At 49.4% G+C, this 16,795-nt stretch overlaps 1 protein-coding gene across 4 annotated transcripts; it reads right to left on the reverse strand.

The window, feature by feature from the left end:
- Nucleotides 1–9: 9 nt before the first annotated feature.
- Nucleotides 10–10,001, reverse strand: FAHD2A (fumarylacetoacetate hydrolase domain containing 2A). Of its 4 annotated transcripts, XM_032469524.1 has the most exons (9): nucleotides 9,845–9,996; nucleotides 8,929–9,009; nucleotides 6,737–6,987; nucleotides 5,353–5,569; nucleotides 2,038–2,097; nucleotides 1,686–1,848; nucleotides 585–693; nucleotides 386–473; nucleotides 10–296 (listed from the first exon to the last, which is right to left on the reverse strand). In XM_032469524.1, the coding sequence occupies exons 3-9, from the start codon at nucleotides 6,979–6,981 to the stop codon at nucleotides 168–170; spliced, it is 1,011 nt and encodes a 336-aa protein (XP_032325415.1). In that variant the 5' UTR covers nucleotides 6,982–6,987; nucleotides 8,929–9,009; nucleotides 9,845–9,996; the 3' UTR covers nucleotides 10–167. The 4 variants fall into 4 exon arrangements, with proteins under 4 accessions (XP_032325415.1, XP_006177693.1, XP_014408687.2 ...); XM_006177631.2 differs by lacking the exon at nucleotides 8,929–9,009 and having other exon boundaries at nucleotides 10–230; nucleotides 9,845–10,001; XM_014553201.2 differs by lacking the exon at nucleotides 8,929–9,009 and having other exon boundaries at nucleotides 9,845–10,001.
- Between the last annotated feature and the right edge of the window lie 6,794 nt (nucleotides 10,002–16,795).

A 16,795-nucleotide genomic window follows, 5' to 3' on the forward strand; every position in this document is an offset into this window, starting at 1 on the left:
AACAAACCCTAAAGGAAGACAAAGAGTAGTTTATTGAGGAGAGGGCCATCTCTCCCTCACCTGGAAGAGGGGCCTTGAGAGGGCTGGCACGGGCCTCTCCCTGTGCTGGGCTCAGTGGGACGGATGCCGCCACCTCGTCTGAAGTCCAGGGCCTGCAGCAGGAGCCATCACACCACCTTGTTGATGATGACGCCTAGCTCTTCAATCTCACACTGGACTTCATCGCCCTTCTGCAACAGCGTGGGCCGCGAGGCTGTCAGTCCTTTGGTCCGGCACGCGTGCGCACACACACACATCTACACATACACAGGCGTGGATCTCAAGTCTGGGCCAACCCTGCCAGGCCTTCTGGGTCCTTCTTCCTTTCCTCCTTTAGCCAACCTACCTTGAGAAAGACAGGAGGTTTCCTGAATACTCCAACTCCTGGGGGGGTCCCAGTCAGGATGATGTCCCCTGGGTAAAGAGTGACGAACCTAGGGCAAAAGGGCCCGGTGAGACAAGGGGCTGAGGTGGCCACAACCAGGCATGGAGGGCTCGGTTTGGCCTCCAGGTGGGTGTTTGGGGTGGGGCTCCGTCCCACTTACTGGGAGATCCAGGCTATCAGCTCTTCTGTCTTAAACACCATCTGGTTGGTGTTGCTACTCTGGACCACCTCCCCATTCACTCGGCAGCAAATCTTTAAATTGTGTGGATCTGAAATACAGAAACAACACTTTGGGTTTCTCCCTTCTTTCCTGCAACCGCTTCTGATAATCAACCAGAAGATGAAAGCACAGGGCACTCCCTACCCTGGAACTTTCTGGGTGGACTCGGGCCTCCCTGTGGATCTACCACCTAGCAGAGCACCTGCCTCGTGGTCACCTGGGTGTGTCAAGGAGGGGATGTTCCAGACTCTCAAGGGGGAGAGAAAAATGCCTGGGTTTTGCCTTAAAAAAAACGGATGTTCAGCCGCAGCAGTGGCCGACAACAGCACACATATAAAATGACTTGGCATCGAGGAAGGACAGGGGGGACTCTAGCACCTGATGCCTTACACGTCAGTGTCCTGGGTAACCAGCACTTTTATCTTCACTTTTGTGTGTTTTACACAGTCACAAACACACCCCTGGGAACACAACTTAACTTTACTGATGACTGACTGCAAGGGGTGGTGCGAGAGTAAACCGCGTGGACAGGGCCCCGCCCAGATGGCTGTGCTCTGTCCTCTCAACCACTGACTTCCCAGCTCCACTGTGCCCAGGCTGCTTGTAGCCACCGCCTGGTTATGCCACACATATCCCTACTGCAGAAGATGCAGGGGCCTCTGTGACAGCCACTCTCTGTGATGCTCAAAGGCTAGCACTGCTTCCTTCCAACTTAGAGATTCTCCTAGATGGTGGCTGCTAGAGGAAGCCTGACCCACACAGCACGGCACTGATCTCTGCAGTTCACTTTGCGCATGCAGATTCACCTCTGCGATGTGGTCCTCTGTAGGGGGAGGGACAGGGAAGGAGGCCCACTGGGGAATTCGTGGCCCAGGCTGAGAGATTTGCTCTAATAGAAGGAATTAACAAAAAGGCAGCTGCGGATGGCAGGGGAGCCCACACTGAGCCACACCCCTCGCTCCTGCTTCCTGTAAAGCTGCTTTTTCTTCACTGATGTATCTAAGAGCAAGAGGAAGCACAAGTGGGCTCTCAAAGACCTACCTGCTACACTGTCCTTGGTCACCAAGGCAGGGCCCAGGGGGCAGAAGGTGTCAAAGGTTTTTCCCAGCAGCCACTGCTTTCCATTGCGTCTCATTTGCCAGTCACGAGCACTCACGTCATGTGCCACAGTGAAGCCAGCCACGTGGGCCATGGCATCTGTGGCCTATGGGGGCAGGGGATGTGGCCAGACTGGAGATTAGATTGACACCAACCTTTACAACAAAGGATCTCAAAGCCTTGATCCCACGTTAGTGGCCAGAGGTCGTGGGCAGGGGCAAGGCAGCGTCAGGACCAGGTAGGTGCCAACCACTTCCCAGTGCCAAGGACAGCTGGCACCACCCCTCCACCTCACCTTAATGTGCTTGCCTTTCTTTCCAATGACCACGGCCAGCTCCACCTCCCAGTCCACCTCCTGCAGAGCGGGAAACAAGCGGTGAGCTGCCTGGCTCGGAGCCCCGTCCTTGTGCTGAGGGGCTACACACTGCGCCCCGGGGCCAGGGCCTCTTAACACTGGGGGTTGGCTGCCGGCCCACATCTGCGGGTCCATGAGCCAGAGGGAAGAGCAAGGGCGGTGCCACATGCTGACCCATAAACTCTGGGCAGTGACAGGCAGCGCTCTCCCTGTGACTGCAGCAGAGCAACATCGGCCTGGGGGAGGGAGTTTAGGAGTCACTCTTGATACTTCCAAAAAAGGATGAATACCGAGTAACAATAGCTAACCCTACTGTGTGCCAGGCTCTATTCTAAGTACTCTGATGCACTAACTCACTTAAATAACAAGAAAAAGATCAACATGCCAAAACAAATGTGGGCCAAAGGCGTGAAAAAGCAGTTCACAAAAAGAAACACATACACATGACCACAAAAAAGGAAAACATGCTCAGTCCTTTCTAGTCAGCCAAGCAGCAGCAGAGAACAGATACAATTTAGCCTTTCAAACTGGCTGCCCCAACAGCAACAGCCAGAAACACAGAAAAAAACTGGGTTCCTTGGGGAAAAGGCTAATTCCAAGACTGAGACAGAGTACAAGGTGAGCCTGGAACAGCCTGGCCATAGCAAGGAAGTGCTCAGAAAGTGATGCGGATCAGAGCCAACTTGAAGCCCCGCCACTGGCCAAATTGAGACCCTCTGAGTATCAAAAAGAATGTGATGACAGATTATAACATACTGGATAAAATTTAAAATGAGGAATTCACAGTAATAATCAAAAGAACAAGGGTTTATAAAAAAAAAGAGGGAGGCAACTTTTCTTCACAGAATGCCAGCTAGTAAGAGTAGAAGGCACAGCAGAAAAATCATCTTTTTCTAACCCTTAGTGTAATAATGGATTCAGGTAAGGATAGTCACATGGTCTCAAATTACTACTGTACAGATTGCCTATTAATTACCACAGTAAACATATCTTTACAACGGAGAGATCTCGTGAACATCATTGTAAACTAAGTGATCAAGCTTTACGAGCCTCCCAATGGGACACAATACAAGTACACAGCTACTGCTACAGACTGAAGGTTTGCCTTCCCTGCTCCCAACCCAAATTCATATAGTGAAACTCACCCCTCAGTGTGATGGTATTAGGAGGTGCGGTCTTTGAGAGGTGATCAGGTCGTAAGGGCAGAGCCCCCAGGAAGAGGATTAGTGCCCTTATAAAAAGAGATCCTATGCCGGGTTCAATCCCCAGTACCTCCATTAAAAGTAAAATAAAAAATAAATAAGTAAAAAGAAATTAGGACTCCCAGTCCTCACCCTAAGAAATTCAGATTTAATTTGGCCTGGGTTGATACTCAGGCATCCATTGTTTAAAAAAAATAAAAAATTTTAAAAATAAAAATGAAGAGATTCCAGAGAGTTCCCTTCTCCCATGTGAGAACACAGCAAAGAGACAGTCGTCTATGGACCAGGAAGCAGGCCCTCACCAGGCACCAAACCTGCTGGCGCCTTGATCTTGGACTTTCCAGCCTTCAGAACTGTAAGAACTAAACGTCTAACTGATAGGCCATCTATTCTACAGTATTTTGTTATAGCAGCCGACCAGCCTAAGACACCTGTGTAGAACTCGACAAAAACGTTTAACCTGAATCTAATCATGAGGAACCAACCACACTAACCCAGAGTGTAGGTCATACTAGGGGACAGCTTGCCTGGCTTCCTCAAAATGTCTGTCATAAAAGATACAAAGGGGGTAGGGCCATTGCTTGAGGTCAGGGGTCAGCAAACTTTGGTTCACAGACAGAGTCCTTGCTTGCTGTCCGTTTCTGTAAACAAAGCTTTCCTGGAACACAGCCACGTTCATTCATTCACTATCAGCCACGCTGCTTTCACACGACAATGGCAAAGCCGAACTGTTTCAACAGACACTATATGGCAAAGTCTAATTAAAGGCACAAAAGAGACATAACCAAACACAAGGTGTGACCTTGACTGATCCTGGCCTAACAAAAAACAAACAGTACCCAAATTAAAAGTCATCTTTGGGGGCAACTGGGAATATTCCCAACTAGACTATATATCAGGTATTATTCACGTAAATTTTCTTAGTTGTGATAATGGTGTCACTGTCCTTATTCTTAGGAGATGCATGTTGAAGTTCCCATGAGTGAACTGTCTTAACGTCCGTAACTTACTTTCAAATGTTCTTCCCAGTACCCCCTCCAAAAAATGTGTGTGTGCATGTGGGAAAAGAGGGCGCGAGGAAGAGGGGATGAGGGAGAGAGACAGAGAAACAGAGACAGAAAGGTGGGGGGGGGAATGGGGGAGTAGGGGGAGGGCGGAGGGGAGACAGAGACAAAGACAGAGAGAGAGGTGGGGGAGGGAGAGGGAGGAGGAGAGAGGAAGCAAATATGACAAAAGGTTAACAGTGAAATCTAGGAGAACAGTCTGTGGGTAGTCACTGCCTTATTTTTCAACTTTCCTATAATTTCCAAAATATTTCTAAATCAAAAATTTGAAAGAAAAACTAACCAGTGTTAGTAAGGTGGTGGAGATGTAAAGTGCTTTTGTAACTTTTCGAAGGTCACTTTGGCTGATTTCTCAAAAGTTTTGAAACCCTGTCTACATTTTGACAAAGACATTCAAATTCTAAGAGTTTATTCAAAGGAAATAATCATATATCCATGGGTGGGCAAGTTCTTCTCTATAAGGATGTTCACTGCAACATTATTTGTAAATGCTAAAAACTGGAAATAACCTATCTAGCAATATGAGAACAAATGAAGAAATTATGGCCATTGATACAACAGAAAACCAAGCAGTAACCTAAAACGTGTCGGAAGAGAATATTTAATGGCATGAGAAATGTTCTTGGTGGAGACTTAAGTACATGGTAGTCATACGTACAGTATAAACAGAAACAGGACTGGAAAAACACTGAGATGATTTACAGCAGACCAGTAATGTTGCAAGCCCTGGGCAGTGGAGCCGCGGGTGACTTTTTATTTCTTTATGTTTATCTGTATTTTATTAACTTTCTATAATGCAGGTATTTTACTTTTGTAATCAAGAAGATAGAAACTACTATCTTTCTTTTCCTGAGTCCAATCTTATTACTGTATAACCCCCTGGAGTTTCTATTTAATACACTACTGAACAGGTGGCTCCTTTAGGCTGGACGCTGAGCACCTGCGTGAGGGCCCGCAGCAACCTGGGGGGACAGTGGGGAGGCACCAACCTGGCTCTCAGGCGGGAGGACCACCTCATCATAGGGCCCCACGACGGAGCTGGCAAACTTGCTGAAGATGATGGGCTCCTTGGGCACAGGCACGTTCTGCTCTTTGCAGTGGTCCACGTAGTTCATGCCCACGCACACCACCTTGTCTGGCCGTGTGACTGGGGCCAGGAAGGTCACCTCCGAGCGTGGGAGGACCGGCAGTTGGGCAGCCAGGGCTCTGCAGAGATCAGAGCAGGAGAGAGGGGCTGGCGGGGAGCAGGCCAGCAATCCTGGGGGTACGCTGGGGAGATTCTGCAGCAGCTACAAGTTTTGCTTTTTAAAATATATTTTCTAGATCAACTATCAGAGTCAGTGTGAAAATCAAGCCCAGCTATTGTCCTTTGATATCAGAGCACTACTTATATTAATCCAGCGCTGACTTCCCTTCCCCAGTAGGTGATACATGTCCATGTAAGAGAATTCCAAAAGCACAAATGGATTGAATAATGGAGCAGTCTCTCTTCTCCCCCACCTCCCAGCCACCCGGCTCCACCCCTGCGTCCTGCGTAGCTCTTCCCAGCCACTCTATGTAAGCTCTTCTCCCGTCTTTTTTATGCGTATGATAGCACACTATATACATCTTTTAAAAAATATGTATTTTAGAGATCCTTACAGATCTCTCCTAACAGTATACAACGTCCTCTTTTTCACGTGGCTGCATGTTCCTGCACAGTAGAGATACGCCCAATTCTGATGGGGGCATGAAAATAGTTTCTAATCTTGCGAGCACACGAAAGTAGGGGGAAAATACTGTTACCCACACTGTGTGCTGTCAAACAACTGTTATTTTTGCCAATTTAATTAATGAAAATGACATCTCAGAGTGACTTTTAATTTATTGTTCATCAATACCTTTAGACCAGACTCCATAGGGCTCCTGGCTTTGGGAGGCCCCCACCTAATCCAGGCCAAACCCAAGAACCATCTTTAAGGAAACCTCTTTGTAGTCTTCTCTCCGCTAGGAGCCAAGTCCAATCACTCTCAGCCTCCCAAGATACCTCTTAGGACCCCAGGTCCCAGCCCCTCAGGCAGGCAGGAACTTAATCCCCCAGGAAGGCAGTGTGACAAAGTAGAATTCTGGCTCTACCACCAAATGTGTGGCCTTGGGAACAGTCAATCATCCTCCCTGGGCCTCAGTTTCCCCCTCGGGAAACTGAGAATGATGTTATGTAAAATTCCTAGGGCTCTTCACTAAGAGAACAAGTGAGAAAGGAAAGCCTGGGTTACCCAGCTCCCAGGCAAAAGAGCCACCCGCTGGTTCTGTTTCCCAGGGCAGGGATGTGGATGGGAGGAGCGGGGAGGGAACAGGGCAGCTGCTGCAGGGCAATGCTCCCTGCTGACTTACCTTCCTGCCACTGAGAGAGCTGCCTCCCCCTGCTCCAGGAACTCCACCATTGTCTTGGGCAGCGTGGGGTCAAAGGCGTTGAGGTTGATGACCCCCCCGCCATTCCCTGACTCCAAGCCCAGATGCGGGCCCGTCAGGTGGGGTGCCTGGAACTGCACCAGTCTCATGTCCCTGGAGGGTTGAAAGGGCCACCTCTGAGCCTGCAGCAGAGCCGTGAGCAAGCGTCTTCTACCAGAGGCCAGCATCAGAGCCTATGAAGAAAAAACTGGGTCGCAGGGGACAGAGGGAACCCCAAACTGTCACCAGGATACCCCAAGTTCCTCGAGCTACAGCTCAAGTCCTTTCACCCCATCAGCCATTCCTGGCACACCACACGGGAAGTGGTCCAGATTTATGTTATTTCACTCTGTTACGGAAATGACAGGCCAGCAAGAAACAAGCACCATTCAGAGGGTTGGAGTACTCAGATTTATTACGCCAGCAGGCTCAGAGGGGCTTCTGCTCCGAAGCTCTGAGCACCTCCAAGACATGTGCATGAGATTTTATAGGGTTAATTACAAGCTTGGGGTATTCGGCCAATAGGCATGGAACAGCTTTAGCAGCATCATTATCACAAAAGTAGAGGCAGGAAGGCAGCAAGCCAACATTTCAAGGCCAGATATGTCTGTTTGAAAATCCAGCTGGTTAGCAAAAAAAAAAAAAAGACAGGGAATCAGCAAACCGACACTTATTAACTTCGATTTACAAGTTAGCCCAGCAGAACTTCGATCCGTAAACCGACACCTGTTACACTTAGATTTATGAGTTATCTTGTTAGCCCAGCCCGGCTTCTCCTTCTCAACTCCGTATACTTTATAAGGTGATTTTTCGCTCAGTGTATGTAATGAAGCATTTCTAGAGAAGCAACTACTTCACGCCAGCCACTAAGCTAGGTCCCAGGGATTCCAGTCTCCCTTTGATCAGTGCTTTCTGAAAGCTTAGGCTGTACCTGGCACCACTGAGACACTGGGCAAACAATGCAGGTCAGACACACTCAGCCCTGTCATCCTGCCTGCCTGAGACACTGATGTTAACAACTGACGCTGTAAGTAGGGTCAGCAATTGGGGCTACTGCTCTGGAGATCAAGGGCTCTGCCTCTGTCTAGTTTCTTGAGGAAGTGATGCTAAGCTGAGCTGGCCTCGGCTAAAGTAAGCAGAACTAGGAATTAGTTAAGAGGAGGGCCTAAGGGAGGGAAGCAGCTCAGGGCCAGACTGAGTGCTTAGCGTGCAAGAGGTCCTGGGGTCAATCCCAAGCACCCCCACGGTGGGGAAAAAAGAACGAGTGGAGCCCAGCATGAGCAAGTGGCCAGAGGCGAAACTGGCTTCACAGATGCAAAATTTTTAAATGCCAACTTGATCCTGTAACCTTCCTACTTAAAATGCTTCCTGCTGTTCACATGATCAAGCCAGAACCCCCACCAGGCTGTCCCAGTCTTTAGGAGCAGCACCGCCTGCCTTTCTAGGCAGTAATTATTTAGTTGCTCCTGTAGTAGGGCGGCTTAAGGAGAGAGGCTGCAGACAAAGGGCAGGGTCTGGGCCTGACAGGCATCACTGGGCTGTGTCCTGAGTTCTGGGGCCACAACCGTCTCTCACTGCTGAGCCACAATGCCCAACACTGCACCTGGCACACAGAAGGCTCTCAGCTACTCTGCTGAATGAACAAATGCCAGAAGCAGGGGCTTGACTTTTCACTACTTGGGAAAGCTTGGTGATTATCAACCTCGGAAGGAGTGACTGTGCCTTCATTCCTCAAATCACTCAGAAAGTATGAACGAGGCTCAGGTGTTGTTTTGAGTTCTAGGCTCCACTCAGACAAACCCCATTCTCTTCTTTTGTTTCTAAGTCTGGTCTCCATTCCAAGAGTCCCTCTCCTGTATAGTTCCTTGCTTTTAAAAGCAGCCGTTTATGCTCAGGTGAGTGCAGGTAATCCCAGACTCCTGGTTCTCACCCTGATAATTCAATCTGCCTTCTTCAGTTAAAGACTCATCAGATTCAAGTCAATGATCTAATCATTGTGCTGACAAATTAGTTTAGCCAGAAAACCAGGTGCTTTGAACCTCCTACCCTCCTGTCTTACACAAGCACCAACCATACCAGGGGCTGTTCAAGCTAACGTGCACGCGCTCGGATACTCCACACACTAAGATTATTACCTTGCTGTAACTGCTCCCACTGAATGCTGGAACTTACTTGAAGCGCTTTACTTACAATGTCTGATTTAACTCTCCTGACAGCTGCGGAAGATAGGGACTGTTAGTCCCATTTTACAGATGAAAAAACTACTCAGAGAGGTTAATTAAGGGATTTGCCCAAGTTCCCAAGGAGAGGAAAGCGCTGGAACTTGAATCCAAATACAGGTGACACTTAAGTTCTTTGGGCTAAAGTATCCTAAGGTTGTTGGCAGTGGGATACTTTAGCCCAGAGGTTGTGACAAGAAATAGGAACCTCCAACAGGCGATATTCTAGAGGGCCAGGGGCACCTGGTGTACCATCAGCTTTGCTTCGGGAAACTTGATCTCCTGCTAGCTACTGCCTCAGGGATAAGGCTGGTCACCTGCTCTCCGAGATAACTACAGGCCTCATTGACTGTCCCTCCCACAGGACAGGCACTTGCAGGTTCTCATTCCGCCCTACAGCAACCCCCTCAGGCAGAGCGCCTCATTTTACAGAAGGGCCACTGAGGCTTGAGGAGGTGTCACTTGCCAAGATACCAGTTAGAACGTGGTCCCGTCGCTTCTGCGGAAACCACTGTGCCGCAGACCCCGAGCTCAAACCAACTCCAGAAAAAGGTCCTTAAGCAGAGAGGCAGGGACATGAGGCCAGCAAAGGCGCAGGCTTCGCAAGCCTGAGAGACAAGGGTTTGCACCTGGGACCGCGTCCCTCCCATCCACTTGCCTGGGTCCCTGTGCCGGTCCAGTTTCCCTGTACGCCCAGCTCCGTGCCCTGCATCAGTGGGTGCTCAGGAGGGCCGGCCCGCCCGCCCGGTCCGTCTGGTCCTGCCCTCAGCGGGAGGCCCGGAGGGAGGCTGAGCCCCGACGCGCCCCGCCGTTTGGCCCAAACCTAACCTACCTGGAGCCCTGTGCTGTCGGGCTAGAACTCGCGGTCTCAGGGCCAAGGTCAGCGGGCGCCTGGGCGCTGGTCGGGCGTTCGGGAGACCGCGACCAGCCCACAGTTCTAACGCGGCAGCGCGCCGTGCGGCTCCTCAAATAAGACGTCAGCAGAGGCGGGCGCTCCCTGGTGATGTCACAGGACAACAGCCAATAGCAGGGCGCCTCTTTTCGGCGCCGGAAGCCAAGTCGCGGAGGGGGCGGGCCCAGCGCTGGAGAGTGGGTTGTCACTCACGCCCTCCTCCAGGCCTGTGGGTGGGGACAGGACTCAGGCGTGGGCAGCCGCAGACCCTTTCCCGGAGGCAGTCGCTCTCTGGGCGCTCTGCTCTTGCACGAGTTAGAAAGCGAGTGCTTCCTGAAACTTTCCGTCCCGGGCGCCTCGCTGGCCTTGCCGCTTCTGGCCCTGCATCTGGTCCAGGCACCGATCTGATCGTTGAGCAAAATGCAGTGGAGACGAGATTACCGCGTGCTGGTTGACAAAGACAGATCTTTTTGCCTTCCCATTGTGCCTTATCATTGAAGGCAGGAGGGGTGCTTGCACCCATTTTACAAATGGGGAACCTTAGGCTGGAAGTGTTTAGCTTAAGGTGACACTGGCAATGTGAGTAGTGGGACCAGCATTCTTGATCCCAAGAGAGACAGGAGGGAAGGGGGCAGGGCACAAGCATTAAAAGAATGACACAGCAACTGAGGATACGACATAAACTGATATCATATATTTGTCTTTGTCTGACTTACTTCACTTAGTATGATCATGTCTAGGTCCATCCATAAGACTATTCTTAAGAGTGAAGAAGTTCTCACCCTTTCCCCAAGGGTCTTAGTATCCATCACTGGCTACATTAATTGCTCTCCGAATTTAGTAGCAGTCCCCCTGAATATTCTGTTGCCTAAATTGTGAAAGTAAGTTATGACCCCTTCTGTGTAAAGTAAAATTGGGAAGAGAGAAGCGCATGGGGAGCATGTCCAGATGTAACAATCAAATAGAAAACACACAAAGCTACTCAGTTCTTTTTTCTGTAACTGGTCACAAGGCCATAACTGATATGAACGGCTTTCTTCTTTCACTGCACACTGTGTATTTACCCTGCCCTCAATGAGATCCTTGCCTGGCTGGGTTCTTTACCTAGAGGAGTAACCTAAAATTTTATTCCCCAAAGGTTTGAGCCCATAATCATCCTGCCTTTTTTGGTTACTATAGGTTTTCATTAACCTTTCCTAATGCTGTATTTTTCATTAAACTTTATGACTAATATGTGTCCTGTAAAGGCAAATGTCTGTCCCTTCCATGATGGAGAAGGTCCAATGCAAACAACCTGCTGCCAGATGGCTGGCTGGTGCCCAGGGGGAATGGTACCATAACAGGGATCAATTTGGTCTCTGCTGTTGGAAAATTAGACAGTTAGCAGTGGCATTAGCCAGCTCAGCCTTGGTGATGGGAAGTCCACACTGCTGAGGCCATGCATGGGCTCTGTTCCCGCCATCCTGGTCACTTTGTTCATGGGTGCATTGAGCAAGCACTAGGATGGCTGGGAAGAGGAGCTAGCTGACATCTGTAGAGGACATCATTCTGTCCACCTGATTACTAAGTGTCTCCTCTACAGAGGATGTCTTTTGGTGGGCATTCCATGTACATTAGTATCTTCACAGTCTGTGCCCAGTCAGAGAGGTCAATCTACACACTTCTCCAGACTTTCTTGTCAATGATTATGATGATTAATTTTATGTGTTAACTTTGCTTGGCCCTGGTGCCCAGAAATCTGGTCAAATATTATTCTGGATGTTTCTGTGAGAGTGTTTTTTTGGATAAAATTAACGTTTAACTCAGTGGACTTTGAGTGAAGCGGATTGCTCTCCAATGTGGTTGGGCCTCACCCTAATCAGTTGAAAACCTTACTAGAACAAAGACTGACTCCCCTGAGGAAGAAGGAATTTTACCAGCAGATGGCCTTTTGATTCAAACTGCAGCTTTTGCCAGAGTCTTCAGCCTGCTGGTCTACCCCATTAGATTTTGGGGGGGGGGGGCATGCAAATCCTCCACAATCACATAAGTCAGTTCCTTAAAATTTATTTATCTATCTATCTATGTTTATTCTATTCTCTGGTGAGCCTTGACTAATTCTCCAATTTTTCATTCCTGTTCTATCCAAGTCCTTGAGCATGAAGCCAAACCATTAATAACTGATCATGAATCAATAACCAGTAGATTCATACTTCTGGTTATCTCCTGCTCTAGAAAATTGAATATACTGCCCTAAGTTCTATGCACAGGGAGGATTTTTCTTTACCACTGACCTTCAGGGTCATCCTTGAATGAGATGGTCTTGCTGCAACTTATAACTTTTGGGCAGTATCAGCATTATATCATGCAGACCCATCTGTAAACCATGCTTGAGTATTTTCATCCTCAGTAAACTAGTCCTAAAGAAAATCCCAGGAAGCCTTAGTCAGAGGAGCCTTAGAAGGAGAGGCAGTGCGACTGGAATTTGTTTAAAGGAACCTGAGCCAGCTGCTCCTGCAACTTAGTAGTACCTCCCACACCTGCCCGAGCTCGGCCTGTTCCATTCAGCCGTTTGCATTTGATGACAGGTTGCCACTGCACGTCCACCCTTTTGACTAGGGGGATCCAACAACACCCAGATTGCTCTGGAAAGCTCAGGCCGTACAGCTACCTGATATCCCATGGCCAGGTGTTCTGTTTCTACCAAAGCCCAACAGCAAGCCAGAACTGTTTCCCAAAAGGAGAGTAGTTATCTCAGAAGAAGGTATGGACGTGCTGTGGAGTCCTAGAGTCTGACATGGTGATTCTTCTGTTGGTGCTTCCCAGAGGCTCCATTATGGCACCTTGATTTGCCACAAACTCTGAAACTGGCAGATGACTCCTTCCCCAGTCACTGTCTGCACATGCACGAGAGACCTAGAACCAGAATCGCTGTGAGATGTAAGGCTAATCCGGGCCGGCTCTGCAGCAGTGTTTGACCACATCGGCCTCCTTGCTGGTTCTCTGCATCCACTCTGCCCCCTCCAATCTGGGGTCCAGTTTCAGCCAGAGGAGGATTTTCAAAACACTGATGTGACAGTACTCTCATCAGTGGCTTCCTGCTGCTCTCAGGATGAAATCGAAACCTTCAGAGGACCTCTCCCACTATGTGCGGGCTCCGTGCCGCCACCCTCTCCACTCCATCCGCACGTGCACCCACGATTCCGGGATCTGGCCCCATCAACCCAGCGCCTGATGGGGCAGGGCAGTCTCCCTCCTACCCTGCAACCCTTTACCTGACTTACTCCGACTTATTTGTCAACAAAAAAGTTAATCAGTCGATCTAAGAAAAACATAGAAATTTTTATTTGAGCCAAACTGAGGATTGTAATCTGGGAGCAGCATCTCAGAACAAAAGGCATTTCCATTCCTTACACCCTCTTCCACCGAAAACGTGCCTCCCATTTTCCTTGCATCCTGAAATGTTTCCCTTATTAGTTTAGTAGCTTTAGTTACATATATTATAATTCTTAACCTTAAAACCTTAATCTCTAGCGAAAACCAAGAAGTAAGTAATTGTGAACTGTTTGCCATACCAATGTTTCCTGATTGGTACTTATGAATATATTTTATAACTTCTAGAAGCATACACTCTCTCATAGAATTTCTTTCCTCAATGTGGTACAAGGATTGGTGGGTTTGGGATTATTTCTGGAGCCACGCCTCTGGTCCTGTAAAGACTGGATTTGTAAAACAAGAATAGCTGTTTTGAATTCCTCAGAAGACTGGGTGGCCTCCTCAATGAGAACAAAGGCCTGGCACACCCATTCACCTATGTTGCAATGTTTTACTCTCCCTCATTTAGCTTAGGGATGAAAACCCTGCAAAAAAAAAAAACTCCTATCAGGGTACGAATACCAGCTATGATCAGTTTAGTCAGGCGGGTAGCCTCCCATTTTGGTAGTCCACTTACAAACACTTCTGAGGATCCTCCCCGGGTTTAAGAATTTCTTTAACCATGGCTCTCAATTCAGCCTTTGATCTGAAGAAGCTTGCCTACAGCCTCAGGTGGTCCCATTTCTAAAGGTAACCCTTCAATAATGTCTTCTGTTTTGGGGAGGTTTTTTGTCTTTTTTTTTTTTTTTTTTTTTTTACCTGAAGTACAGTCAATTACAATGTGTCAATTTCTGGCATACAGCACAATGTCACAGTCATGCAGATACGTATATACAATAAAGTCTTCTGAATGGAAAGGCAGTTCAGACCGAAGGTGACTACAACGAGTACTCAAATAAAGGAGGAAAGAGGGGACCCGGATAATCATTAATCTTTTGTTAGCCTTCTACAACAAATCTATCCATGAGGTTATTTTGGAACTTGGAAGTCTTTGGGAGCATCTGCATATCAAGTGAAATAGATACAATAGTTTAAGATGAGAGCTCCCTAAATTTTAGGAATTTAGATGTTTCTCCACTTCAAAGGATCCAAGGAGCTAGCACTACAAATATTTTTCCCGGCTAACCTAATTTTAGAGAAGAGAAAAACACTTACCACTCTTGTTTCCACTAGAAACTGTAGGCACAGATTCAGAAGACTGCCAGCTTTAACTCCTGCTCAAATTGTTTTGGAGTGCCAAGAGAACCCCCTCTTGGCTATTTCAGAATCCGGTTTCCTTTAGTATGTAATTTAGTAGTTGCAAGCATATGTAATCAAGAAAGGCCCTATGGGGCCTTCCCAAGACAGACCTGTGCCCCACATTCTCTGCTGTAGCTCCCCTCTGAAGTACCCAGGTAATACTATATGAGTCACGTTTCCTGAGTTGTTTCATGGATGCTAAAGAAGAAATTAACTGGATAATCATCAATACGTAGCCCCCAGACCTACTGGCTCCTAAGGAGTGATAATGTTAACCCCTGTGACACCTTGTTATCTCCCCATCAACCAGTCAGAGAATTGTGCACAAGGTGATCACAAACTGGGACTCCCTTCCCCCACCTGGCCTTTAAAAACACTTTGCTGAAACACCTCGGGGAGTTCAGGCTTTTTGAGCACTAGCCGTCCCAGATTGTATGACGCCCTACAATAAATGCTGCACTTTCCTTCACCACAGCCCGGTGTCGGTAGATTGGCTTTACTGCGCACGGGTGAGCAGACCCAGGTTTGGTTCAGTAACACGTACATAAACCCAGCTGGTATTCCTAACTGGCTTTGGTGGGGGAAGGTGGATCCTACTCAAGACTCTATTCATGAGGAGTCTAGAGATTGGGGGACTTGTTAAGTTGCAGTCTGATTTTGAACTCAAGGGCTGACATGCCCCCTCCCTCCCCTCATCTTGTTTGTTCTCTCTTCATCCCTCCATCAGGCCATCTTCCGCACTGGCTTCATCCCCATGGGTCCTCACAGTGACAAAATGGCAGCAACAGCTCCAGGACTCACACCGCAGCTTCAGAGAGTGAGAGAGCAGTGTCTTTCCCCAGCATTCCCAGCACAGGCCTCCCTGGGCCTCGTTGGCTGTAACTGGGTTGGGTGTCCACCCCTCAACCAGCCACTCTGACCGGGGATAGGGAATGCACCAGCTGACTGGGGCCTGGCCTTGGAGGTTGGGTGGATCCCTGGACTGCATGGACAGAGAGTAGAGGAGGGATCCCCAGGCAAGACTGGGGGGCACTGGCAGGAGACAAGGGAGGATGCAGGGGAGGCAGAAGACTGATGTCCAGCCAGCTGACCTTCCTCATTGCCCCCATGGTGTCTGTGTCGGCTAGAGAGAAGTTCTGAAGGCCTCTTACTGCCAGGGGAGTGGAGGGGCTCTGTCAGACAGGGGGATGGGTCGACAGAGATCCTGCATCCACAGGGGTTCAACAGCGTTCAAAGCCAGCAGAGAACTGAACACAGGGAGCCCTGTGCCTGGGTCGAGGTGTGAGAGCAGAGACAGGTAGGCCTGGGGCAGGTGAGTTAGAGGGAAGCTGGGCCTTCCTGCTGGAGGAACAGACAGAACAAAAGGGCAGTTGGCAGGGAGCCCAGGTCTAAGACTGACAGCCCTCAGAGGTCAGGACAGCTGTCAGGGGGAGGTTCATGGGTCGGATGGTCCTCTGACCAGTGTCACCACCACCCACAAGAGGGCTGGGTTCAGATGTCCACTCAGGAGGCCCTGAAACCCTTCCAGGGCCACACGAGGCCTTCCTGTGAGGCCCACTCCCATTACACCACCCCTTCTCTGGCCTCTCAGCTCTGGCCAAGAGCTAGGTAGTTTCTTCCAGATTCCTCATCTTGGCCTGGCTGGCTCTGTTTCCGGACCACAGGCACCATTCCCTGTGCAGACTGGGCCCTGCCTGCACCCTGCTCTCTTCTCCGATCGCTGAATCCTGCAGAGTGCACTCTGCAGCCAGCCAGCCTGCACATTCTCAGTACAACCAGCGGGTTCAGACAAAGTCTATGTGATTAGAGCTGAGCACGTGACACCAGAGCCGGCTGGCCTCCGGTGCTCCCCTAACTCGAAGGGCTAGGACCCCTGTGAGTGGGCTAGAGGCTGGGAGGGGGACCCAGGACCTGCTTTGGGCTGGCAACAGTATCCGTGGCCTTGGGGGCTTGCCTGGGATGTTCGGGCAGTGAAAAGACCGTGCCCAAGATGTCAGAACCTGGCTCAAGGAGGGCCCCGCACTAGGTCTCAAAGCCTTACTGACTCAGGTCCTGTCTGAAATGTGGCCACGAGGGAAGCTGTGAGGGAAGGCGGGACAGGCGAGGGAACACAGGCTGCCTTGGGCTCTAAGCCGACATCCCAAATACTTACATCAGCAAGGGCCCCTCCTCCTCAACCCCTCACCTGGCGCCTATTTCCTCTTGCTTTGATCACAATCCTATGGGACGTCCAAGTCCTCCTTGGTGAGCTTGGTCGCCTAGTCTGCAGCGTCCCTCATGACCCGAATCACTGCCTTG

The sequence above is a fragment of the Camelus ferus genome, chromosome 28 (assembly GCF_009834535.1).
Source record: "Camelus ferus isolate YT-003-E chromosome 28, BCGSAC_Cfer_1.0, whole genome shotgun sequence".
Lineage (NCBI taxonomy): Eukaryota > Metazoa > Chordata > Mammalia > Artiodactyla > Camelidae > Camelus > Camelus ferus.